This window comes from Rhinichthys klamathensis, unplaced genomic scaffold, assembly GCF_029890125.1.
Source record: "Rhinichthys klamathensis goyatoka isolate OS25496 unplaced genomic scaffold, OSU_Roscu_1.1 h1tg000476l_1, whole genome shotgun sequence".
NCBI classification, from domain to species: Eukaryota; Metazoa; Chordata; class Actinopteri; order Cypriniformes; family Leuciscidae; genus Rhinichthys; species Rhinichthys klamathensis.
Genome location: NW_026606964.1, coordinates 154,619 through 182,500, shown reverse-complemented (window position 1 = coordinate 182,500; position 27,882 = coordinate 154,619). Strand labels below are relative to the sequence as shown.

The following is a 27,882-nucleotide window of genomic DNA, read 5'->3' as shown; positions in this document are numbered from 1 at the left end:
CCAGCCGTTTCAGTTAAACTTAAGTTCGTCTAAATTAAAAGAAATAATTTCATAAAACTCAAAACAATGAAACAGTTCAGTTTACTTAAAATATATCCATTCTGTGAACTTGAAAGAAAAAGAAAGTGCTAAATTCTCATGAAAGTTATTTTGACTGAACTAATTAGTTTAATTTAAGTTTTTCCTACTCAAACCAATTAAGTATTTTGAGCGTTAGGGTTTACAGTGTATTCAAGTAAATAGGAACTCTTCTTGTGAACCCAACCCTTCATTGGGAAAATGTGCTTGTGGTGACATTTCTGTAAAATTATATTTACTCCATGTTTTGCTACTAATTCATCGTACTAATTCATATGACCTCACTCGTACGAATTCGTACGATTTGTCTAAACCCACGTGATGGGTAGGTTTAGGGGCGGGGTCAGGGGTAGATCATCTATACGAATTTGGTAACTCGTAAAATATGTAAGAATTAGCAAAAATCGTACGGATTTGTACGAGTGAGGTCGTATGAATTACTACGAATTAGCCACCTCGTAAAATTCGTACGAATTGCCGTGAGATCGGGCTGGTTTCACAGGACTCAAACGCTTCACATCACAAGAGCAATGCTTGTATCAGGGGAGCGACAGAGCAAGTTTACTACATCGGAAATGCCAAACATATGAAGCTGGTTATGTGATGCAAACCTCAAAATGTATTAGTTTACATACAAGTGTAACATGGTATTGTCCAAGGAACTGCATGAAAATAAGTGTTTATTAATCGATAATCTTTCCCTGTAATCCTGATTTGTCTGAAAAGGAATCAAAGTTACACACCGCCGTCGGTGTATGAGTGAGTGAGTGAATGTGAGGCAATATGTAAAGTGCTTTGGTGGCCATTGGGTCTGTGAAAGCGCTATATAAATGCAGTCCATTTACCAAAGTTGTTGGTGTGTTACCGACCACTAGTGTTCATTTCAGCTGAAAACTGCAGTGAATTGTATGTTTTAGAGTTTTACAAAATGTTGTGTGTAACTTAAATAGCTGGTCATTAGCAGGATGGCCAGTTCCTTAAAGTAAAGCGTCAGCATCGCTAACTCACATCCAGCTACAGTAGGCCATTCATCATGGAGATGTTATCTGAACGTCTTAACGATGGCACCTGTGTCAACACAGCAGGACACGGATTGCGTGAGGAGGGAAGCTTGTTCATTGTGTCCAGTTTAGTTGTCTTTTACAAGTTTAGCTGCTTTTTAACTGGCCAGTGGCACAGGTCACATCTGGCACAGCAAGCATGTCTTTCTCCGAGCCCTTCTTCTAAATAAACCCCCCTACATTAACACTCAGAGCTAATGAAATCCAAGGCAGAAACTGTGAAATTTCTGTGTGTTGCCCGTTCTGGATCTCGAGAGGACCCGTGAGCGGTGCCGGCTGGCTAAATGATGTGTCAGCAACTGTATGTGTGTTTGTGTGTTCTGGGTAAACCCACAGCGGTGTCTCCAGATTAATGTTTGTTGGAAAGTGTGGCTGAATTTTGCTTCTCAAACTCTCATCGCGCCCATTAACCTGTCTTGGTGTAGCCACGGGGGTAAACGGCAAGGAAAGTATGTGTGTGTCCAGATTAATTACTCTCCCTGCAGATATATGGAATATAAACAACAGCGATTAGCTCACTAGACCCAGAACACCTTAAGACATTTCATTCCTGCTTCGACGTTACACAAACTTTGTCGTATGCCGAGGGATCTAGTAACACTAGTATCGTAGCGTTAGCATAGCGGTGTCAGCTCAGGTTTTCCGAACTGTGTGCGGTGTAACTCAACTTTAACATTTACGGAGAACCCTTAGAGAAACAATGTTACCATAATGGATGCAAAACAGTGTATTTTAGTATTATTTATATACTGTACATCCGAATAAGTTGGCAAAACTAAAAAAAAAAACAGTTTAAGTAAGCAAAACTGGCAGATTTGTATGTTGTACTCATTCATTTTAATTGCTCTTAACTTGAAATATTTGAGTAAACTAATTCATACATTTAACTTAAAATTATCATGTAATCTCAACTTAAATATTTTTAGCAGTGGATACTTGGATAGCTTTAGCTAATTCAGTAAATGCTAACTTGCTTCATTCATCTTGATCAAAAATAATTACATAACACTTGATTTGAGCATTTACTCTCCCGTTCGAGTGTCATGGCAAAGCATCCTGGGGAATAGAAATCCCAGCTTAGTTTCAGTTCAATTTAAATGTGTCTAAATTAAAATAAACAAGTTCTTAAAACTCAAAATAATGAAACAATTCAGATTACTTAAAATGTGTCAGTTTTGTGAACTCAAAAGAAAAATAAAGTTCTAAATACTCGTAAAAGTGAATTTGATTGAACTTATTTGTTTAGTTTAAGTTTACTCGACTCAAACCAATTAATTATTTTGAGCATTAGGGTTTACAGGTAGTAGTTGCCACTTTTTTCATGTTATAATTATATATTATTTTATTTTCAGCTTTAATTCAATTAACGGAACTATTTTTAATAGTTTTAGTTAACAATAAAACTGATACATATATAGTTTCTACTTTAGGGTCAAACAGAGGCAGCTTCAGTGATATCTGGATTTGTTTAGCTGAGAAGAACTTGTATATAAAAGGATAATTTCTAAATTACAGAAATGTTTAGACATGTTAGATATTGGGGTCTCTGGGAACCAAACCGTAAAAACAGTACAGTTAATCTCAGTAGAACATGAGGATTAAATCTATGACACTTTGCCGGGTTTGTTTGCTCTAAAGGGAGACCTGAAAGTGATCTTTTTAACAAGCATCGCCTCTGGCCTGTAAAATAAACTGAGCAAATATTCCACAGAGACCGGAGGCTTCGGCCACTTCACCACATTGAATAGATAAGCCCTGTGTATATACATTATGTGCGGAAAAGCTAAATAAATTGTACAAAAGCTAGCCGTTAATGTCAGGATTAGCGCTTAGCTGCTATGAATCAACCCTGTGTTGTTTTTTCAATACCACTTCACTAGTCTCTCATAAATTCTGGTGTTTAAGTGTAAATTTAGTTCAAAACGACTTGAAAGTATTTGTGGCTGTGAGAGGGAAAGAAACCAAGAGAGAGAGGGAGAAAGTTGGATGGCTCTCACAAAGGTTTATTTGTTTGGCTTGAGTTTACAGCCTCCCGTTTCTCATCTCAGCTTTCCGCAGTCTTTCTCTTGTAAAGTTTTTTTTCCCCCAACTATTTGCAAATAACTGCAGAAACAAACCAAGGGACATGTGATTGTGTGGAGCATTTGTGGTTAGTGACAATAACAACACGTCTCTGAATCCTTATGAGACACGCATAATCACAAACGCGCACACACACACACATACACACAAATCCTAGAACAGCAATCTGTAAACAGCAGTGGTGCGTTACAAAGCCAGTCACAGCGAACAGCAGCAAAGATACACAGCTCCATCCAGACGGATAAATGTACTAGTGGACCCACAATTCTCTATATCATCCACAGAGGCACGTGTTGACAGTTTAGCTAACTTTAACTAACTTACTCAGCCAGATTCTTTAAAATTGGTGCTCCACCTACACCTAAGAAACCAAAAGAAGAAAATTAGCCACAGTTAGCCCTAATAGCGCCCTTTTGTGGCAATGCGAATTGAGTTGATACAGTTCATAAATCAGAAATGCATGGAATCATGCTAACACAGAAATATTTGCTTTCATGTCCTTGCTTTGAGTATGTTCAGGGTTGCTTTACTGAAGAAAAATAATTTTATAATATGCACTTTATATAAATAGTGCTGAAGAAATGTGTTTTCATCTTGCGAAAGGAAAATGCAATTCCTTCTTGCCCGTGGATCAGCCACAAAACCTTTCCCTGTGTCAGAAGATTATCTTAAGAATAGTCTACAGTATTCAGTGTTTCTGTCTGCTAGCGCTGGAACGATCAGACAAATATGATGAAAGTTGAAAGTTTTTGGCCCCATCATCAAATAGTTCCTTTGAATTTCTCTGCAAGCCTGTTAAGCAACTTTTATTTCAAGTTGGAAAGTTTTAGAGACACGGTTTGCTGACCATTCATCTGACAGCTTTCAAGTTTTTCTGCAATTACCCTGTCCTGTTCGTGTGTCACCTTCTACACACGTGTAATTGCTGGCACAATAGTTTTCAATGGATTAAAGTAGAGGCCTGTAGGTTTCCAAAGACCACATTAAGCTTCATTTGTCTAGTTTAAGAAAGAAAATGTAACTTTAAAATGTCTGGAATTTTAAATCTCTGTGTAATGAAAGGACTAAAAGTGTGGAATTTATGTCCTGCTGTTTAAAAACCAACCAAGTAGTACACTAAATGTCAACTCACTTTAGCTTCAAATTCCCGTGCTGGTCATTTTCTTTAGAGCACATGCCGGAAAAATGGAAAAGAAATAAAAAGCACATAAAAAGAAGCAGTTAATGGTTTTGTGGCAGAATGTGGTCGTGAAGAGTTTTTGATTACATTAAATTATGCACCTAATTGTCACGATCGCAGTGAATAAGGTCCACAGAAAGAGATGAATTCAAAAATAAAAGTATTTAATCAAAAAAAACTTACCAATAACCAACAATCAAGGCAGCGAAACGAGGAACTTAAATACATACTGATAACGAACTAAAAGACTAACAGGTGTGATGATTGGATGAATTGCCATAGTAACTAATGATGGCGGGAAACATGAACAAAGACAACAGGATATAATGAGAAGCAAACTAAAAGTCCATGATAATGAAACTAAACGAGCAAATAACTGAATATCCCTGTCACTAATAATATTCACAAAAAAAGAAAGCTCTTCAACATCCAAAAAATTCTGTTATCATTTACACACCCTCATGTCAAAACCCATGTGAATTTATAGAACAAATTAGGAGATATGTAATAAAATGTGCATGCTGCTCTTTCACACTTAATAAAAGTAAGAGGTTATTTTGGCTGATTTTCAGTGAAATTTTGATCTGGCTTCAGAAGAGTGAATGACTTTTATGATGCCGTCCTGGAAGATCCTATTCAGTTTTTATGCAAGCTTGAAAATTCTTCAAAACGTATCCTTTTGTGTCCCACTTAAAAAAGCAAGTAATATGGGTTTGGAAGCACGTGAGGATTTTCAGCCACACTGACATCATTATTAGTCATCTCTGTTCTGGTTCAGGATCTTTAAACTTTTGCACCCGCAGTAATAATCACGAGATTCCACACTACATTAGGTACCAGTGCTAACGTAATGTTGACATTTCAGTGTTGATGATCCAGAGGTGATCCGATATGCATCACTCTGTAACAAGAGTGTATTTACTCTTAGAGCTCTGAGCCTATTCATCACACAACAGCTTTAGTCGAACGGCCGTCATGTAAGTGCAAAGTAGTGATGTATGTGTGAACTTCAACAACACACTGCATCAGCAAAGCTAGTCCACAAGGAGTTCAGGATGAATGTTTTGACTTGTCGATATAAAAGTGTGTGTGCACATTTTTAAAGGGTGGTTATATAAAGCACGATGGACATAGTTTGCTATTTCTTAATTGTATTGTTGTAAGCACCAACCATACTGCCCATGAAACATTTAATAAGTGCAGTCTCATATGTGCATGTACTTTCGTGCATGTTTCGTCTTCATCATTAGCCCACACACCCAAGCAAAGAGCATATCCCGAGCAGGGTGGGCCTCCACCACGGCCCATAAACCATGCAATCATCGAGCAAAACAACACAGACCACCGTGTTCCTCCTCCGATGTTTGTTTTTTCCCCCTACTCCATCTGCCTCAGTGAACTAACAAAAAATCCTAACTTTTTCCTTCCTTTTCCTCAGGTCCAGAATGCTCCAGGAACTTCACCTCCAGCAGTGGAGTCATCAAGTCTCCCGGCTTTCCAGAGAAGTACCCCAACAACCTGGACTGCACATTCATGATCTTTGCTCCAAAGATGTCGGAGATCGTTCTGGAGTTCGAGAGCTTCGAACTGGAGCCGGACACACAGCCTCCCACTGGAGTGTCCTGCCGCTACGACCGCCTGGAGATTTGGGACGGTTTCTTTGGAGGTGAGTCGTTGGAAAGATCTGTTGCTCCAAACAAGACAAGGAGAATGTTTGAAACAAAAGATCATTAAGCTGGATGATGTTTGCCAATTTATGCCCAAAAGACCGGCAACAATAAACTCAGATAAATCAATATAGAAACATCTGCAGAAACATAACATGACATCAACTAACAAGAATGTTATTTAAATAGATTTAAAAAAAAATGTGAGTGGCCTATGTAAAATGCATCAACAGAATGTTCACGAGTTCACACTTACGAATAATCAGAGAGTGAATGGTTATGCGTATTTGGCGTGCTGTCCGGGGGGAGGGGTTCGACCTCGGAAATTGGGCCCGAACCCAGAGTACTCCCCCCGTATCTCTGGTTAGGAAGATAACCAGGCAAGTGTGAGGAGATGGGGTGGTGGAGGGATGCTGAAAACTGTCGAGGAATATGGGTGAGTCGACTGCGTATATTTATAGGCCTTACTCATGTTGATTGAGTGGACCTGTTGATTATTGATTGCTGACAGCTGGTTGGAATGACTTGATTGTTTGATCATTAGAACGTGTTCCTCCCAAACCTTGTTAATAAAACATCTTTTAGGGAATGCTTGGTGGTTTGGAGGGTGTCGACTCGACTTTCAAGAAGTTGTACCTGCAGGGTGGGGAACGTTGATCCTGGAGGGCCACTGTCCTGCAGAGTTTACCTCCAACCCTAATCAAACACACCTGTAGCTAATCAAGGTCTTCAGGATTACTAAAGTTACAGGCAGCTGAATGTTTTTGTCAGGGTTGGAGCTAAACTCTGCAGGACAGTGGCCCTCCAGGATCAACGTTCCCCACCCCTGCTTTAGGGGTACAACGGGGTCACTGGAGCAGTGCTCTTGAAGGGACAACTTTGTACCTGATTTACCTCTAAAAGGTGCATGTTTGTAACTTAGAGTAGTATGTAATATGTACCCCAAAGGTACTACTATGGACACTAACCTTTTATGGATAAATCAGGTACAAAGTTGTCCCTTTAGGGGTACTGTCCCAGACAGCGACATAGTGTCCATAGATCCATCTGGGCCGACACTACACTATGTTGCTGTCAGGATGATGTACCCCTAAACGTAAAATTTCTGATATTTCACCAGTTTTATCTGCCAGGAGAAAATGGTAAATCTGATTATGTATAAAGTATAAAGGAAAGCAGACCTTTCCTCAACAAGCCACATGATTTGAGATATCATACATCTTCAAACAGTTGAAGTTTAATACTTACCCAGACAGCAACATAGCTCACATGTGGACCGGCACTATGTTGCTGTCTGGGTAAAAAGGGGGTCTGGAGAATGAAACTAAATAGTGGTCAGTGGAAGGGGCTCATCTTTGGCCTTTAACAGAGAAGTCAGATGCATGGATCTCTAGGCGAGATGCCTGACTCCAAATCGATTTCACAAGCTAAACAAAACTCTCATAAGCATGGCCAGTTTTCTATAAGATATTTGGTTCTGCACACAAACTCTTACATTCACAGTTTGCTGTATAAGAGTGTTTGAGAACATGTCGGGAGGATATCTTTATCCCGTTAATAGCTGTTCTCTTTTTCCGTCTGTCTGGACATTAGACTGTAGTTGGTGTCGGGCAGTTCGGGGTGAGGGACTCTGGAATGTAGACTGTTGTCATAACACCAAAAATATTTTGTTCTTCAAGATAATTACAGTTTATATTTGCGTGTATTTGAACTGCATAAACAAACCGAGCAGCCCAACAGGAAGATTCCAGCTCAAAAGTGGGAAGGAAGTCTGCGAGGACCAGAGGTCTTATTCGGTTTCCGCTTCATTATCGACTTGACGGAAGAGAGAAGCCGTGAACAAATGGCACCTTTGATCCGAGGCCGAGTCTTTTGAGCTTTCTCATAAATTATATATTTTTTAAACAATTGTTTCAGCATCTCTTCTGAACATAGGTTGTGAACCTATAGATCAACAATTATGATAAAATTAAGTCTGTTTAACTAAGGGGTTTTGAAAGGTTACACTAAATCTTTAGTGCTTTTTGTGAGAGCAAATTCAATGTAGGCCTGAGGGAAGTGTAGAACCTGGGATAAAGGTTGCAAGCTTTATTTTAGACTCAGCAGCCTCTGTTAAAAAATCTACAATAAAAAGGTGCCACAGAGAAAGAGCCAAGAGGGAGGTTGAAGACAAGACTTTAAAGGGGAGTCCCTGGTGCCTTAGGGCCTCAGTGTAACTCCTCTCCACGGTTCAGACACAAGCTGCATTACCTGTGGAGCCACACCAATCAATAAGTGCATTAGTGTGGAAAGACTGCAAGGCATGAGACAGAAGCTTCTATGACTTCCACCCCTCCATCACCCACCGGCCGCCCACTTTGAGGCAGTCTCGGCCTGGCAGAGGGTGTATGAAACCCCCTCCTCCTCCAAGAGCAGACATGCTGGACGGATTCATGGAGAGGCTCTTTAAAATTTCATAGCTCTGTTGAGTCATGCAGATAATCCGGATGCTTCACCACACCCAACACACACACAAAGCGCGCACACATTTATACACACTTGGATGCACCTGTTTCTCCATTCTATGAATTCTTATGAAGATTAAGATTAATGTAAACCCGTAGATCTGTTTTATGTAATCACACACACAAAGCTGGCAGTTCTGTTTAATCTCTTTAATGGACATCCTCTTAGAGCCAATCACTATGTTTCTCTTTTAAAGAAACAGCTAACCTTGAAAATGGAACTATTTTATTTATTTCACTAGTTTTTGATATGTTTTTTTTTTATTACTCCGCTTGTGTCATACACTGTAAAAAACAGATCTGTTGACTGAACTTAAAAAAGTGAGGAAACCCGTTGCCTTAAAATTAAGTAATAAAGTTTGAATTTGACAATTCCACATAACTTAATTTTTTCAAATTTGAATGAAGTTTATTTACTTAATCATTTTAATGCAGCGGGTTTCCTCACTTTTTTTAAGTTGAGCCAACTGATCACTTTTTACAGTGCACCTCTTTTTAGTAGTAAATTTTAATAATCCTGTATCTTTCATATTTTACACGGTTCATATTTTGCATCGATCAGGGATTAATCCTTTGATTAAGGATTAGAGATTTTACACTGTATAATTTTAAACACTGTGTTTTTGTGCTATTTACAATTTTACATAGTTAATATTTTTGATTAGACAGTCCAATATGCGAAAACGCACAAAAATGTGTAATTTCTGTGTGGTTTAAGTTTCTGTGACTGTACAAAGCTCATGAATAATTAATAAGGCAAGCAATGGGACCATTTATGATTGGTTGTCTGGTGTCAAACAACTTACCGTTTCATTCTAGCAAGTTTTAAATGTTGCTTAACCCAGAGTTGGCCTTAACCTGGATAGCCTTCTGTTTCTTCTTATTTTTCAGTACTTTTCTCAGCTGAATGTACTGCATACCTCTCCATTTACAGACTTAGCTGTGTTCAATTCTTTTTTTTCTTTTTTTCATGTCCCCTTCAACTCCTACACGTTTTTTTCTTTTAAAGTGGCTTCTGGGAAGTCACATCACAGTGGCCCTGGAACGAACAATACGTGCAGGAATTTATGATCGCCACTGAAAACAGAAACCCAAGGTCATAGACACTTACAAATCAGACACTGCCCTTTTCATTTCCATCAACAAAAAGCTGTAGGGAGAATGTTTTGTTCAATCAACACCGTTATACAAGATCAACCAATGTCAATGTCCTTGACGTTGACACATTAAAGTATCAGCTGGGATGGAATGGCATGAATAGTGGGTTGTTGAATGCATCTAATCAAGCTCTCTCATTTCTTTGTCTCTTTTTACAGTTGGTCCATACATTGGCAGATTCTGTGGACAGAATACTCCAGGACGGATCATATCCTACACTGGAATCTTGGCTTTGATAATCACCACAGATAGTGCTATAGCAAAAGAGGGATTCTCCGCTAATTATACCGTGCTGGAAAGGACAGTCCCTGACGGTAAGTCTAAAGTGCACAAAGTAATTCATGAAATTAATATACATTTTTTTACACTCATGAGATGAAGACTCCAGTCATTTAGGTTAAAGGATATTTGAACAACGTGAGGACTTTATTTTGAGAATGTTTGTTCCTAACGTCTTTAAATAACGTTAGCCAAAGTTATTGAAACATCTTCTGTTGGGTGGGGGAGAAACCCATATGCAGTGTACGCACATTCAACATGATGTAACATGGGAAGCTATTAAATCACCATGTCCCTCTCAGCTGTGGCCCTCTTTCATTAAGTGATTGTGTTAAGAGTCATGACCCATCTGCCCTGCTTTTTGGAGGTTGGATTACTCTCTTTTTTCCCCAAACCAGCTCACCCAGAGGGTTCACCTCTTCACCCCAATTTGAGAAATGCCCCGACTAAACATTTAATTTCAGAACACACCATCAACCCTCACCTGCAATCATGCTATGCATGTAAATCTATCCCTAGACACTTTTCTGTCTTTCTCCTTCACTATCTGTCTTTTTGTCCCCTTCTCTTGAGAATATACCTTTTCAACATTAGAGCTTGTGAATCAACGGCTGTTTTTTATACATGTAGTATGTATTATAAAGTACATATTACCGTTAATGCTGTGAACTGATGTACAGTAGCATGTTATATTTTAGCTTGCTACATCTGTACAGTCCCGGCTCATGCTCAAGAACACATTCGGTGTGTTCTCAGCAGAGGCTTTGCTGAACAGTCGCAGTCTATCAATTATTTATTGGCCCCGTAAATTTACATTCTGTGGCAGCTTCTCTCGCAGTTCGACATGTTTACCAGTATACATTGTGCTTTGCAGGAAGGAAGGAGATCGCCATTGGCAATAAGTCTTTATGCGAAGGATTTTGTCAGAGAACCGTCATAGATTTATGGTCTCTGCCGAGTGGGACCAAACAGTGACGGATGCCAGATGTAATCAGACGAGCGATCTGGTTGTTTTCAGTCATTGTTCTAAAGAATAAAAGGGTGGATAGAGGATAGATGGCTTGAAGAGATAGAGAGATAAAACAGAGCACTAGAGAATGAGTAATCATGTTAAGATTGAGTTGAGCTGTAGTTTCAAGGGTAAAAGACAGAAATTCATGAGAAGCACATAAAAGACTCAGCACTCCCTTTTGATTTTAATAGAGTTTGGCACTAACTCACGTTGCTACGCTAACAATGTGATTTTCTAATACTATAGTACACCTTTATAAATTGACAATAGTAGTTGTTATAATAAGTTAAATTCCCCCTATGGTGTAACCTTGTAACCAATCAGATCAACGTGTGATCGAGAGTGGATCTCTGAGCAGCTGTGAGTGGAGGCGGGGCTAATTTGCATATTCATAGAACCCCGAATACTAAATAAGGCAAGGGTGTAGAGTTACATTCAAGCTATTTTAAGGCATGAAGGATTTTTTTTTAAGGAAAAACTTTTAAATATGTAATTTTGATGATGAAAGGTTAGTTTCAAGTAGGGTTGGGTACCGAAACTCGGTGCCAATAGGGAACCAGTTCCGACGTAAACGGTAGTAACCAGACCGAATAAGAACGACAATTTCGGTGCCTGATTTCGGTGCCTTGACTTAATTAGGCACACACACACGCACAGTCTCTTCTGTCTCGCAAGCGCGCTCTTGCTCGCAAGGTTTGGCTGCATTTCACGTGTAAAATTACGCGTCAGAACGCCCTCTGGGTGTGCCGATAGTCTGAATCCCATATAGAATCAAGCCAATTCATTGGCTAATGGCGCGGGCGCTGCCTCGACGCACGTCATATTATGTTGGCGCGCGCGCGCCATCTGCTACTCAGATTTCTCTGTCGAAAAAGGAAGCTGGTCGGCAGCGCGAGGAGCTTGGCAGCGTCTCGTTCCCTATTGAGAGAACATAGGTTACACCAGTAACCAGAGATGTTCTCTTTCATAGGTTCACTCAACGCTGCGTAGCTAAGAAGCAGTGGATTTGTATTTGTAGGCTGCTGTATCACATGCCGTTTGAACTGACGCGCTACAGCGATGTCACATTTCAAAGAGCCAAAACGTTATTTATTGTGTCAATCTCGTAAAAATATTGACAGAATCTGACAGCTGTGGATTTGTTCCATATCAAAAGTAACCTTCTCTGTCTTGTCTGTCGATGTCCTCTTTGTCCGCGATTTTTCTCTGCGTGCGTGAGAGTTGGCAGCTCTGCTAGTAATCTCTATTAATCTCCAGTATTATTACATTGTTTGATACAATATTGTTTTATTTGATATTATGTAAATGTGTAAAATGTAATGTAAAAATTTGTATTTTATATTGGTTTTATTATTACCATATGTTACTTGTATTTATATTGTTTAAAGATTTAAGTTAATATTGTGTCCAGTTTGGCCCTGCAAATAAAAGGGTATTATTTTTTGATAAAGTGTGTGCGGTTTCGTTTTCTTAAGTACCGTTTCAAGAACCGTTTAAGCACCGGAACCGTATAAAAAATACCGAGTAGGTACTGGTATCGGATAAAACCCAACCGATACCCAACCCTAGTTTCAAGGGATGAAATTATTGACTACAGGGGGACTTTAATATTTTGACAGAATCTATTACTATGGTATATTTTTCTATGGATACAATTGCCTGCTATTTAATGATACTTTTCTATACTGACTTAAATTGCACGTAAAGTTATTTTTATTTACAGTATATTAACATTTCTCTCGACCCCAGCCGCCACCTTGGATGGTTTTTTTCACTGAGCTTGTCAAAATGCTCTGTTGAGTTTGCTAATTTACAAAGAATAAATGTGATGCTTACTTTTTTGTATAGGCATAGTAGCATTAATCCGATGCCTTCAAGTGCTGTCAGGCGACTCACTACAGTATGTTTTCAGAACAGGGCTAATGGCTCAGTGTGAGTGAACAAATAAAACTACTGTCCAGTTAACACACATACTTTCTCCATCTGCTACATGTGTTTAGGCCTGCATGTTTGGCCTGTGCTGTTTGAGTATGTGTGTATCTGACCTTCTTGCACCTTTCACTGTTATATTAGGGAACATGAGCTCACCCTGTGTCAATGTATTTCCTTACAATATGTGTTTGTTTGGTGTCTGTGACCTCCCACCTAAGCCTCAACATTTCCCCATCCTCCTCTGTCTGACAGTCCTAAATTCAGTGCCAAAGTGTCTGGATAAAGACCCTCGGGGGTCAAAGCGTGAACTTTGCTTGTCTCAGACACACGGCCAGCATGCCCCATAACATCACAAAACAATCAGTAATGCCCTTATCCTGGGTGGCATGGCATGTGGAGTGATATACAGCCTGATCTCCTGGCATCTAAAAACACAGACATTCTAGGGCCGTCTCTGATGCTGACGCTGGGGAAATGGCCTTCCCATGTGCCATTTAACTGTGCACCTTCCAAAGGCTTTTCTTTTATGAACCTCATGACTTCACTTGTTGCTGGACTTAAGAGCTTAAACTGAATGTTTTATGAATAAAGCTTTGCGTCTTAATGTGGTACACTTCCCACTGTGCTTCCATTAAATTGTGTTTTTTCTGTGAGAAGTGTTTTATTCTGGTCCTAAGAGATTCAAACCTGTGGTACTTTGCTGCTGAGTGGCCCATTCCCAAGCGGGAGGCCTTAGTTTGGGTCAGGATCTGATGTATTCTTTATTTAGATCATGAAATGACATTTTAACAACTCCCCCACCCCTCTTTCTCCCTGTGATTTTTTTTCAGACTTTGACTGTACCGAGCCTTTGGGTTTGGAAACTGGGGAAATCCATTCTGACCAAATCATGGCCTCATCCCAGTACAACCCCAGCTGGTCTCCAGAACGTTCTAGACTCAACAACCCAGAGAATGGTTGGACCCCTGCAGAAGACTCAAACAAAGAATGGATTCAGGTACTGCACGATTCACATGCATATACTATAGATAGGAGTCTATTATGAATGAGTAATGGAGGAGGGATTTGTCCTTGGCAGAGAATACTCTGCTGTGATATTTTTTTGAAGAAGCTCTGAAACTCCCCCACACTTTTTTGAGTTTTGTGTCTAGCTGAATTCAACTTCAGCTCTAACAGGCGGCCTTGCAGATTCTTTTGCCACTGGCTTGCTTTTCTCTATTGAAGACCAGCAGCAACATCTGTTGAATGTTGCCCTTTGGTCAACAGCCATGGAATGTTAAAACCCAAATGTCCTGGTTCGCTCCAACCCCAGTGAGTCTTCCCGGCCAACAGATGCTTGAAACCTCAACAAAATCTGTCTATGAGATGTATCTAACATGATCTTAATGTCCGAGAGACAATAAGAAACCTGAAGCCTGTTCTAAGGAATGTGGCCACACACAGTTACAGTTACATGTTCTAGGACAACAGATTATTTGTGCATGTCTATTTCGGTTGCATGAATCTGTGAAAAACTCTTGGCAGCAGTTATTGTGTTGATTGCAGGCCTTTTCTTGCACTTAGGGGCTTTTCTGTGACCCAAACCCCAAGGGTACCCTGAAAACCCAGACTTGTTTTATAATCTTTGGAAAGCTTGGGCCAAAGAGACTCCTCAGGAGGCTAATAACAAACGTGACCCGCAGCCAAATATTTGCTAGGGGAGGTCTGTTAAGCAGATTTTCCTTATTGCAATCAAAATATTGTCTCTGAAAACTCGTGTTCTAAACCAGAGACTAATTGAATTAGGGGAAGGTACCTCAATGTTGCAGTGAAGAGGAACTGTGATGTTTAGTTCTTCATTTCATTGTGGAAGCAAGACGTATGCATTTCCCAAAGAAACTGGAGACAAGTTCTCTACTTGCGGCTGCAAATTCTGCCCCACATTTTTAGGGAGAATTTCCATAGCTTTGTAGAGCAGAGCCCTAAGGATACTATGCTGAGACTGATCAATATGAGGATTGTGCCGTTTTATCTGTTGATTTCTCGAGTGTTCTTGATCCTCATGATATTTCAAAGTTCTTCTTTGTTTAGATGGGCTCATTATGCTTATAGATTACCAGTCTCTGTCAATAAGGTATTGATTTGGGACTCTTGTACAGAGCACAATGAACTACACTAAGACTCTACCAGGATGTTCTCTGAGAAGCAGTCGATAATTAGCCTCTACTCTTTTTACAGACCATCACTTCAACTCAAGGATTCTCATGTTCGTCAGATGACAGTATATTTGTCAATGTTTGGCATGTGGTTTTGACATGCTGTTGCACCACTGAGCTTCTTCTCAGAGAACATCCTGGTTGAGTCTTAGTGTAGTTCATTGTGCTCAGTACATGAGTCTTCAAAAGTTAAAACATTCTGCATTTGTGACTCAAATGAGTCTCTAAGATCAAATTTAGAAAATGTATATTCTAGCAGCTAAACCAATCGGTTCCACATCATTTCACAGTTGCCACTTCATATTTTATTCAGGATAATTAAGTAGACTTTGCAAATGTTCGCCCTCTTGGCTTGCTGAACTTGTTTAGTCATTTGAGATATTAATGAAACTCTAAATGACTCGCCTCCCACAGTGCAGTATTGAGCTGAAGAGAGCACAATTTCGCAGCCGCTTGAAATTCTCTAAAGGGTATTGATTAGAGGAAGGGTACTCTTTTTGGTAGGAGAAATTTCAGCAAATCAAACGTATTCTGTTTCAGCCCTCATGTGCCGTGCCCCTGCAAATCCCTTTCCGCCAATCAGATGTCAAAGTTGAACCCCGCACATCTGTTTCCAAGGGAACAAAGGCGGAACCCTGCCGAGGATGAATGATTTATAATTTGGAGACGTCCTGCGCTCATTCTCTCTCTCTCGTGCCCAGCACTTGTGGAGGAGTTTAATTATAACAAGCGTTATTAAAAGAGTGGAATTCTTCATTTCGCTTCCATTAAGCAACACAATCTAATAGCGCAGTCCAACAACTCGCGCACTCCTGTGTCCTCCAACGCATATTATCAGTTCATTATTTATTACATTTACACTCTCAAATGTAATTTACAGCAGACACTTATATTATTCATAGAAGCCCTGTTCTTCCTTGTTAAAAATCCCCAATTCTAGCAGGTTTTTCTCCACACAGAAGGTGTCAAAAAGACAGCGTTTGTCATGCATCTTAATGCGCTTTCAAATTAGATTCAGGGTCTAATGCTCCCAGCTTGCCACTGCTGATAATTAGTCAAGGGTCAGGAGATCTTCAGCTAAACCAGTAAACTACACAGGCCACTATTCTCTATGTCCATTTACAAAAGTTTGTGCCATGCTGACAAACAAATGTCCATTAAGGTCTTTATCAGATATATGATGGATGAAAAAGAGGAAGAGTCTTGCAGAACATGGGATTCTGGCTCTGAAGACTTCCAGTGTGCTATGTTTATGGAGACAGCCTGGTTTCAATCGGAAGACTGTGTTAAAGCGTGACATACCTACATCTGTACAACACATTTTGACTCTCACTGGGAAAGACTTCCGATTTATAGAATACCGTAACCTAAAACAAAAGACACTGTTAAGGGTCTTATGGATGGCAGATTTTCAATCCCATTTAGAGCCTGGCACAACAACAAAAACAGATCCTGTTTGGTAGACGGACTGAGATATTTTAACATCAATGCACTGCATACTGCGTGTGATGCAATAAATGCATGCTCATCCACTCCAGAAGCATCAAAGCACTTCTATGAATTATGCATTTTGATCTGGGAAAAAGTCAACTGTCAATAGTTGAAAGCTCCTGTCTACCTACTAATGGTTGAATAGAAGTTGCTCATTATAGATCATGTTCGGTTTCATTAATCTCAGCCTCGCATTCATTCTCATCCACAGGTCTACCGAAACGCGTCAGCTGTTGCATTTATGCAATGGTGCTTTGAATACACAGTGGTTCATTTATGAACATGCTGCATACGCCTGTCCTGCTGTTCAGCTAAATGATTTGATCAGGGCTTGATTCACAGGGATGCAAAGGCTTTTCTCCTTAGCTTCACTGGAGAGGATGTTTACCTTCATCTTGTTCATTAAAGCATCTCTGACAAGTGGGCAGAGCGTTCAAAACAACAAGGCGATGTTTTCAAGTCTGGAACTGTAGAATGCCAACCAGGTTTTGTGTCAGCTAGTTCAACAGGAAGACGTCAGCTTGATTGATGGAGGTGAGGAGGGAATGTGCCAGGTCCGTAGATGGAAACAATGATTGAGACACCACCCCAACCTCTTACTCTTATCTGCCGTGCCAAGGCCTCGAGTCGCCGACCCATTTTGCTACAAAAACAGGTCGGAATTCCCATCAAGCAGGCACTAATTACAGACTTCCTCTGAGAAAAACATTCCTCGCGGGCTCTTGAGCGTACGATTATCTAGGAAGGTTGAAATAGCAAAAATTCACTCCAGAAACAATGCATTTACCTTTGCATGTCATCTACATATGTTTTCTATTAGCGATCATGTAGACGTAGCTATGTCCGCTCTCCATTGTTTTGCTTAGATTTTTAACTCTCTTCAATTAAAGGATTAGCTGCTGCTATTTTGAGACGGGTGCTGTTCTCCTGCCAGCTGATGAGTAATTAGACAGTAGGACTGTAATTAACATGAGAGTCTCTACTGACAAAGCCTGCGGAGCTGGTGTCAAGCTAGGCCACCCTGCTAGCATCACACCTGCGCTAGGTACATTCTTATGATTTTAAACCATCTTCGGTGCCTGCATGTAATTAGCTTGAAGCGTTTAAAATATCTTCGTTGCTAACATTTTCTAGCAATTAAATGAATCCAGGTGTATGCTGGATAGGCTACGTAAGCTCTTATGCTGGTGTGAAAGAGATTCAGAAAAAAGCAATATTGCATTCATAAAAAATTAATATCATAGGAAGTTCATTTCTAAGACAGGCAGGATTTTCTATTGTCATCAGTGAGGTTATTGTTGTCTTATTGTGTTGGGCTAGTAATAACAACAATACATTACCGTGAACTTTATGATAACAGACCTCTAGACTGGTTGACCATTCTCTCCAAAAATCAGCCATACAATGCAGCAGATTAAACAACTTTCAGACCTATTTTACTTGCATAATGTAACATATTGCAAGGATATTTTGCAAGGTACAGACTGAATTGATTGTGAAAATTGACCATTATATCAGGTGTTTAAAGGAAAGAAGCTCTTTTGGGTTAGGGTTTTTTTTTTTTTTCGCTCCACTTATATACTATCCTCCCCATTAGACTGGTTTGGGTCATAATTCTTTGGAAGAGAAGTAGATGATCACCACTCAGGCTCATGCATAATTTTAAACATAAAAAAAACCCTTTAGAAGTTCTAAAAATAGCGCTGGCTAATTCGGCCAGGTAAATTGGGTGATGAATGCGAGGTCTTTGAGGAGCCTATAGATCTCTCAGCTGGCAGTAATACAATTTTCATGAAAATGTGAATTAATTATACCTGTGGTTAATGGAATTTTAGAGGAGCTTTCGGAGCAACCAGGTGTCGTGGGATGGGATGGTGGGAGGAAGCCGTGGTTTGATGGATGAAGTAGAACTTTGCCCTGCAAAACCTGCCGTCCCACATTTGTGTTTGCTTTGACTGGGCCATCGCGCATCTGTCTACTCAACGTCTTAGTTCCTCCTGGCTAACCCGCTCCAGATGGTGCTTGAGCCTTAGATACACAAGAGCAGTTGTGCTTTTAATGACTGACCAATTTGTGGATTTTTGTTGTGCACTAATATGCAAGAGAAGGGTGAAAGAGACAAGAAAATAGACTGAATGGAGAAAAATATTTGTACACGTTTTATTTTTTACTAACTCCCTACAAGCACACTAAACAAAAGAAACACCATTATGAGCTCATGCTAGGATGAGCACAAATGTCTCAGCTTTAGGAAGCCAGCAGACATGTTTGACACTTGTTTAATTCAACACAATTAGCATGAGAAGCTTCAGTGAGTGTGAACTAGGTTTAGACAGATTAGATTTCTGCCGCTTCCTTCCATGCGGGCCGAGGGCAAGGCAAGAACTGTCCCTTCAAACACACACACACACACAGGCTCTGATGTAATAAAACACACACTCTTTGTAAATTTAATTAGCTGTGAAAAATCTAAGCTGAGGTCCGTATTTGACAGATGGACTCTGGGCAAAACGAACAGGTTTTAACATGCCAGGACTTTCCCATGGCTGAATTATAAGAAGTAGTTACACTTGAGTTCTTGCCAGCAAGATATATTATAATGATATGTTGTTTTATTAAATTTCACATGTCAGATTATTGGACTTGATATCATGAGAACGGCATTATTTGATTTGTCTATTGGGTGGGATCTCTTCAGACAGACTCTCTTGCATAACCCACAACATCCAAACAAAAAGAGTCGAAGTAGAGAAGAATATAAAACATCATGATTTGCAGAGTTAGCTGGCGTGAGCACACATTTTCCTCCGGAGACGTTTGGATTCACTTTCTCACAGACTGACCATTATAAAACTGCATATTCACACTAGTGACTAATACAACTACTCGGCTGGCCAGGTGTGGATTCAACTATTATAATATTTTCTTACCAAAAACGTTTTTGATTCTGTGGTCATGATATTTCAGATGAAATGCCCACAGTTGAGTCCGACTTGTTTCCTTATAAGGAAGCGTAATGCGGGTTGTTTTCTGGAAGCCAGAAAGTGGAGTTTCTCAGCCAGGGAATTCCCACGAGGAACTGGGGTTTTCCCTCAATCTCCTGTTTGTTATTGCTTTTAAAGGTGAAGTGTGAATTTTTTTTCTTGGTGTTTAACTATTTTCTCCTATCCTAATAAGCAGAGGCAACTATAAGTAAACTATTTGTAGGTTGATTTCCCAGGCAAGTATATACACTCTGTTAGTCTGTTGTGTTTTTGAAACATTGCTCTATTTATTTAAGAATTCTGACCTGCCTGGCATAGCAACAACTCAACCAATGGCGTGAGTTTGAGGTGGAACTTATTGATTGGCTGACCAATGGTAGACATGGAGTGTATTCAGGAAACCTATTGGAAAACAATCATTATTTTTGTTGAAATTGATATTTGATTGGTTGTAAAGTTGTGTAAGGGTCATGTATAGAAATTATTACTGTAGTAATAGTACTGTAGTCATCAGTTTCTTATTGCTCTAGTTTCTTTTACCCCCTCTCTCTCTTTCACAAAGCAGAAAGTGGTTAATAAATCACGAGGCGCTCATTAGTTCTGATCTGCAATCAGCTGGTGTGAGGGAAACTGATCCAGCCAAGCTTTCTGATCTCAAATCTCTGGCTGCTACACAGCTCTCTTATCTTCCTGCCATGTATATTTTAGTATAGCCAGAAAATCAGATCCGCACTCATTCAGCAGACTTCAGAAACAAAGACCTTATTTTTTAATACTGTTAAACTGAGTGAGGACTCTGTCTTACAAATACTGTACAAAAGGGAACAGACCGAGTTTGCAATTAGCTCTTTCTATGCTAAATGAGTTATGTAACAGTAATGCTGATCAACTTTATTAGAGTATCTAAAACACATCCTCTACTACAATGACATTATCCTGTATTTGTAGCCAGTTTTCTTTGGCACTAGCTCTACTGTAAATGTTAGTTCACTAGTGACATGTTTTGAAAATGGTGTATGGGATGAAATCAGTTTAAGATTATGACAGGATTTATTTCAGCTTCCCCCTGCACTAAAGAATCTCCCCAAGAACCACAGCTTCGCACTGTTCAATGTCAGTTTACTCACCCAGTTGACGTGGGATTGCATATTCCTCTCAAAAGAGTGTATTTGCGGCATTTAATCACATTGTTTTCTTATGCATTCAAAAATAGATCTCACTAGTGATTCTACATCCCATCGTGTGTGTATTACAGCTCTGATATTCCTGGATTTGACCAAATCACAGACAGCTCTGTCCACATTTTCTCCTCCATCTTCCAGTAACCCCTGACCACTCTCTCCCATCCTTCCTCTCAGACACACTCACGGGAATGACATCAGAACTCATGACTTCTTTATGAAGCATTCATTTTTCAATACAGCACACGTCTGAAATACACGTTTCCTTTCAAGCTATTTTCCCCCCCCCGGCACGGACTCCATGAAGTTAAATATCCTTCCTCATGCAATAAGCTCTTGTCTCCCATTCAGGAAATTAAATCGTCACATTGACTTTGCTTTATCAAATTGGGATTCATTAAAATTAATCTTTCGTTCTAATATTCACCTAGGGTCTTATGAGCTCAGTATGTGACACACAATAAGCCACTTTTAAAGTGATACTCCCTCTGTTCTGAGCTATATAGAAGTAATATGGTTCTCTCTCCTCAGGTTGATCTTGGATTCCTGCGCTTTGTCTCTGCAATCGGCACACAGGGAGCCATCTCTCAAGAAACCAAGAAGAAGTACTATGTGAAGTCCTACAAGGTGGATGTGAGCTCAAACGGAGAAGACTGGATAACTATTAAGGATGGCCCAAAACAGAAGGTGACTTGTTTGATTATTTTCATAAAGGTGCAGTGCATCCACTGTTTGAAAAACACGCTGCTTTGCTGATTTAACCAGTGTTGGCATGCCGGGCCACAGAAACAAAAAGCATTATGTCAGAACTACTATATGCACTTCAACAACAATGTAGATTCTGCTTTTAAACTTCCACTGTAAATGCATTGCTGTAAACACAATTTATGTTTGTTTTTAGAAACTAAGCAACCAGATTTTCTAACTCATTTTGGACCTGGAACATTCCCTAACCGTTAAATATTTTAAATATTCATATAACAATGAAGTAGTGTTAGAATGTCCTGCTAAGAGCTCAGGTTTGATTTTGTACAGCTCATTTTCCACTAAACGATAAATAGGTCTATTTTCTCAGAAGTAATCCCTAACTAGGTACATTTCCAGTGCTCCTTGGCAGGAAGCCCTGTAAACATCTTGCGTTGTAGCGCTGTCACCGTGTGCATTCGTTACACCAATCCATGCTCCAGCTCCAGACGGGAATGCCACGCTCATGTGTTCTGCAGGGATTGTGTTTCTCTGACTCCATTATGTGCCCAGTGTGGTATGTTAATCCGCCCTCTTAAAAGACTGCAAGCACTGTAAAAACCCCAACTCCAAAGCCACCACAGTAGTCTGACTGATTTTCTTTTCTTCCCTTTAAGGAATGATGTCAACATTTGCGGTGGGGCTTTTTTTTTTTTTTTTTTCGTTGAAAGGAAAGAACAAAAGAGTTAATAAACAGAGAGTGGCTAATTGAGAGAGTGAGAGGAGAAGGCATTCTGGGAAGGTTTAGCAGGTCTAGAGTGTCTGAACAGCTGGTTGGACGCACTTGAGCACGTGACCCACTGAATGAGGGCCGAGGAGACGCTGATCGATTGCCCATCGGGTGAGCTGACTCTAATGTGTCCCTCAACACAGGACAGTTAACTACAGGAAGACATGCCTGTTACATTCGACACACTGGCTGTCTCTCGAAACCTTGTGAGAATCGTACCTAGACACCACGTTGGGAATCATAGCCATAGACAGGTTCATATAGAACAACATATGTGGAACTCATGACACCTGTCAAGGATCTTGTTAAAAACATTTTCTCTCCAAAATATTGGATATTACCTTAATGCAAACAAAGTGTAATGTGAAAAACATGATATATTGTATATATTATGCAAATGCAATGCAAATCTGAAATCATTCTAAAATAACGTTTCTTGCTAAATATAATTTCTTTTTCATATTCACTTGATTTTGATGCGGAATGATCCAAAGATTCGGTCTCTGAATGCAGCTTCATAGGTTTAAAGACACTTCCAGTGTGTGAAGTTTGTTTCACTCGTTTGTGAGCGTAGGCGTGTTCATATGCATGTTTATATCTGCTTGGCAGACATGCTCTAACAATACAATTTTTGAAATAGACCTGTCAAGCTAAGCAAGCCAATTAGATGGTCACGTACGTGTGTGTGTATGTGTGTGTGCGTACAGATCTTCATGCTTGGAAGTAACAGTGAGCTTAAATATACCCAAAGGCCCAATTTCTATGTCGACCCTCAACTGAAGTACACTGTTCTCTTTTTAGAGCGTGCATTTTTAAGGTGCGGTGCCTTGTTTCTGTCTGCTTGGCTCTAAAGTGCTTTTGTGAGGTGAGGGCCCATTTACAGACTGCTGAAACAGCAGTTCGACTGTGAGGTTGTTGCACCAAGAAAAGCCTTTTTACTACTTAGAGCAGTAGGGCAGAGCATTGGCGTGACATTTAAAGATAGTGGATGGCTCCTCATGTGTCTCCCTCCCAGACACACACGTTTTGAAAAGTAGTGCCCAGGGACACGATTAGCAGCATGGATTCTGGGATAGACGGATGGCTGAATGCCCTGACTTGGACTTAGCAACACTTGGCCATCCTGTACGGCTTATATTTTGACCTTGTCTTGTTTAGAATTGCAACATGGCATCATGACTTTGCGTAAACATACACGGCACTTTCAAGTCAAGTGGCGTGTTATCTATACGCATTTTGAGCTATCCACGTGTATGTCCACGCCGAAACGAACCGTCATCTTTTGCGCGTATGTCTACGCCGTTAAATGTCCGAGTGATTCCGCGTGTATGTACACGCCGTTAAATGTCCGAGCGAAACGAAGCAAAATGTAGATCTACATCTGGGGAGCGATATTTTTTTTCCTATGATAGTAGGGGAAGACTCATAAATGGTATTAACCCCAGTGACGGGTAGGTTTAGGGACGGGGTTGGGGTAGTTCATATATTTATATATACAGTAATGTAACGTTAAGTCAATGCCGTTGATAAACACGCTGAAAAGAGATTATGCGTGTTGATAGCACGCCAAAAATGGAAATACGAATTGGCGTGTCATACATACACCATTTCATGAGATCAGTCTGAGAATTGTGTATTGAATGTACTGATATTAAAGCAATACACTTAGAGAGAGAGGTTGGATTAACCATTGGTTAAGGTGGTTCCCAAAGTGTTAGTGTGGCCTAGATTGATTTCTTGCTTAGGAATACTGGAAAATCAGCTTTATATTCTTTGCCCTCTATAATACTTTTTTTTATCACTGAGGACACAAACCTACATAAATTATTAGCTCTTGACCCGACAGGTCAGTGGCATTAGTCAAATTTCTAAATGTCCTTTAGGTAATCAGGTGTGAAGACATGATACTATCAACAATTGCTGTTTGCTGATTCTTAACTCTCTTTAAGTTGATCTCATCTTAAAAGCAAAAAAAAACAGGAACTGAGAAAGTGAGAGAGAGAGAACCTTCAAGATGTACTTGTACAACAAGTGACAAGATGCTATGTACAACAAGGTTGAATTTGCCTTCATTTGTCTTTCTTGTAGCATATATCCAGATCCGCCCTTCACAGAGAACATGTGCTAGCTGTCAGCAAGTTTCAGTGCTCATGGACATAACACAATTTGATTCATCGCTATGTCTGTTGAAACAACAACAGAGACCATTGTAACTGAAGAGTCCAAATCATTCAGCGCTAGTTGTAACCCAGACTCTGACATCACAAAGTAGCTTTTGTATTGCTACACAGTTGGCTCCAGAGATAATCCAATTCAGGCTGTATTTAGGTTGTCACATTTGAAGACGGTGATCTAAACACATTCCTGTCATTTCTCTGTTTCAAGTGTTAGGTGAGTCCCAGGTCACAAAGGTCTGTCCTTGGTGGCTCCCTTAAACAAACCATGTTAATAATTAATGTTTGTTCTTCGTTTGTCAGATTTTCCAGGGTAACACCAACCCCACCGATGTAGCGAAAGCCGCGTTCCCCAAGCCCACGTTGACACGATACCTCCGGATCCGACCCTACTCCTGGGAGTCCGGCATCGCCCTGCGCTTCGAGGTGTATGGATGCAAAATCTCAGGTTGGTTTCAAAAGAACTGGTTCTTTTCGCTCGCCTAAAAACAAACTGTCAACGGCACAACTGGGATACATCCAAAAATTTAATTTAGAAGCAGAGTGTTAATTCAGATTTGGAAGCAGTTTTTTGTCAACACACCACTCCATCATGATCTTTCAATTAGATGGTTTACGTTTTGCTTGCTTTGGAGGCAGGCGTACGGAGAAGTGTTTATTCATGCCTCTGAAAGCCATGTGCGAACCGCGCATGTGCAATAGTCAAGGAGCTATTGCATTATAGACAAGTGTTCACGTCAACAAAAAGGACAGTGTATTCATGTTTCCCCACGTTTGGATGTACTTCATTCAAAATGAATGGCATGCACAGCATGCAACCTCTCCACTTCTACCCCATTTCTGCCTCTACCCTTCTCCTCTGAGCTTTAACCTCTCATCGGCTCACATACACAGATGTACATATTGCACATGCAATTGTGCACGCCGAGATCTACACCCACCAGCCGTAGTCAGGCCCAGCTGGCCCTGGCCTAATTTGCATACTCATCTGCATGTTTTGGCATGGCTCCACCCTACAGAGCTTTGATTGCAAAGGCTTTCGTATCATCAGTGCCTCCCTGCTGAGAACATTTCCTCATATGTGTAGGAGGAGGGCGAGTTTGTTTTCCATCACGCACCGTCTATCAGCTTTATATTCAACATGCATAGAGGGTGTATTTTTTAGACTCTGTGTGTGTGTGTACACAGATTTAGCACTGGTTGTATATTTGTGTGTGTATGTGTGCGGTTCACCGCCGATCTGGAGCGCAGCTGTTGCAGTCATGTTTTGGACGGGTGAACAGACCGCATTCTAAACACATCACAAGAGCGAAGGCCTCCCAGTGACATCATCAGTGTGCATCGGGCTTCCTTGTGATGATGCGGCCAAGCTGGGCGACTGCTTAGAAAAGAATGTCCCCCTAGTTTCCCTTACCCTTTTTTTTTTTTTTTTGTACAAGGTGCCATGTTAAACATAATGTAACATAAAAAAACATAAAGACCATGTTTCTGGATATTTACCAGTATATACTACCAAGAATACCATGGTGCATGTCCAAAAAACATGAAAGTACCCTGGAGTACCATATTTATTTAGTACAAAGGAATAGGTCAAAATACCATAGTATTACTATTTGATGCCAGTACTGTTTGCAAGGGCATATACCAAGGAAATGTACTTGTTAGATACCAATATGATAACCATTCATTACCATGGTAAGTATTAAAGTACCAAGGTATTACATTGACTTTACCTAAGTACTATTCCTGGGCACTATGATTGTTAGCACTGTACACACAGAGGATGCCGGCTGGCAGTTAGAAGGTGGTCTGATAGGCTTTCCACAGCCATTAATAAACTTCCTCCCGCTGTTTGTAAATAAAACCATCTGTGTGTGTGGTCATCCAGCCTTTATGTGCTGTGCACAGACCAAACCAACAAATGAAACACGTGATGCATATCAACCAGTCCACCCTCAGGGTGTGTCTGTCAGGGTCTACCACACCAGGAGCTTCTACCAAGCATCCCCATCTGAGGTCCATAAACAGGTCCGGAAGACAGTGCCAGCCAGCGGATTGAAAATAAACTTGGTTGACTTCCAAACTTTGAGGTCCAACCACCCCAGTGCAGATCTTTTTCATTCAGATCCCGACACAATTCAGCATGCATATATCAGAAATTATACACAGAGACATCTTGCGAATCTGGCAAGGGTATGAGAAACCCAACCTTGGCTGTACATCCACAAACAAACATAGGGAAAATCAAAGTCCCATGCATTTGTTGTTTTAGGAGCCTGGAACTCACATTTGGACTCTGTGCAACTCCTGAAGGGGTCACAGACAAGTGCTCTTTCCGTTCCAGAACTACAGAGGAAGTTCCCTACATCAGTACAAAGACAGTGTTGTGAATGAAAACTCTGTTCTGGTGGTATTTCACGGGACATTAGGTCCATCTGTGACTAGTCCAAGATTGTCTCTGACGCTTTCCTGCTTCACGGGTGCTGATCGTAGATTAAGGTACCGCTGGCAGGTCACGAATCCCACAGCGTTGAAGAAGCTGTGACACGCAACTCACAGACAGTCAGTTGGTCGGCGCTGCATGTCTGATAATTTCCCTCAAATTCAACATGCCTTTACCTAAAAGTAGCAAAGCGTGAAAAATCTTATTATCAACAGCGGAACAAAGAAAGTCAGTTTGTAGAGATGAAGATAGATTACAAGAAGGATGAAGGAGGTGAATAAGAAAGCAGGTGAAAAACAAAAGAGAATGAAGGTAGGAGTGGAGCAGGACTGAGGATGAGAGCAAGAAACTGTTCGGAAATTAAAGGTAGAAGCTCTAGAGAAAGGCTTTAATTAGGTAGCTTGAGAAAAAGAGTTAATGCACAAGGTCATTGGTGAAAGGATGATGGAGAGAGAGAGAAACAAAGAGAACAAGAGGCTTCTTATCTCTTCTGTCCACTTCATCTGTCTTTCCTGTGCAATGAATGTCTTTCCTTCTCTCTTTGTTCAGGCTCTTTATGGCCTGTGACCTTTTTAGGTTGTTGGTAAGAATGTTTCCCAGCTCACTGAGACGTGACCGTTTCTACCAAGTTTATCAGCCAACATAATTTTTTCTTCTCTTTTCTTTCTCTTTCACTCAGACTCATCCACTTACAGCTAATCTAATCTTTGCTAACTTCCCTCTCCACTATGTACTCAAACAACTCTCTCTTTCTCCGTGGCCATGTGTTTTATTGGCATGACAAATAATGGTACAATTGTTTTGCCACTGCAGTGGCAGGTTAGACAACAATCTAAGGGATCAGGTCAAGGGATCAGGATATGGCTGGTTCGGTTGGGTTGGGTGCCATAACTACACAATCCGTGTCCGAATGCATCTTTCTCCATTGATCGCCATTCAAAGGTTTTTTGAAGGCTCTTAAAAACATGAAATGTGCTTAGGTTAGTC

General features: G+C 40.4%; 1 protein-coding gene across 4 annotated transcripts in view; it reads left to right on the top strand.

The window, feature by feature from the left end:
- nrp1a (neuropilin 1a) overlaps positions 1-27,882 on the top strand; it is a 75,128-nt gene that overhangs the window by 25,525 nt on the left and 21,721 nt on the right. For all 4 annotated transcript variants that reach the window (XM_056237042.1, XM_056237041.1, XM_056237040.1 and 1 more), the window contains exons 4-8: positions 5,840-6,067; positions 9,889-10,044; positions 13,784-13,950; positions 21,336-21,491; positions 24,756-24,900. In XM_056237042.1, coding sequence (XP_056093017.1) covers positions 5,840-6,067; positions 9,889-10,044; positions 13,784-13,950; positions 21,336-21,491; positions 24,756-24,900 — 852 coding nt within the window. The remainder of the gene's footprint in view (positions 1-5,839; positions 6,068-9,888; positions 10,045-13,783; positions 13,951-21,335; positions 21,492-24,755; positions 24,901-27,882) is intronic.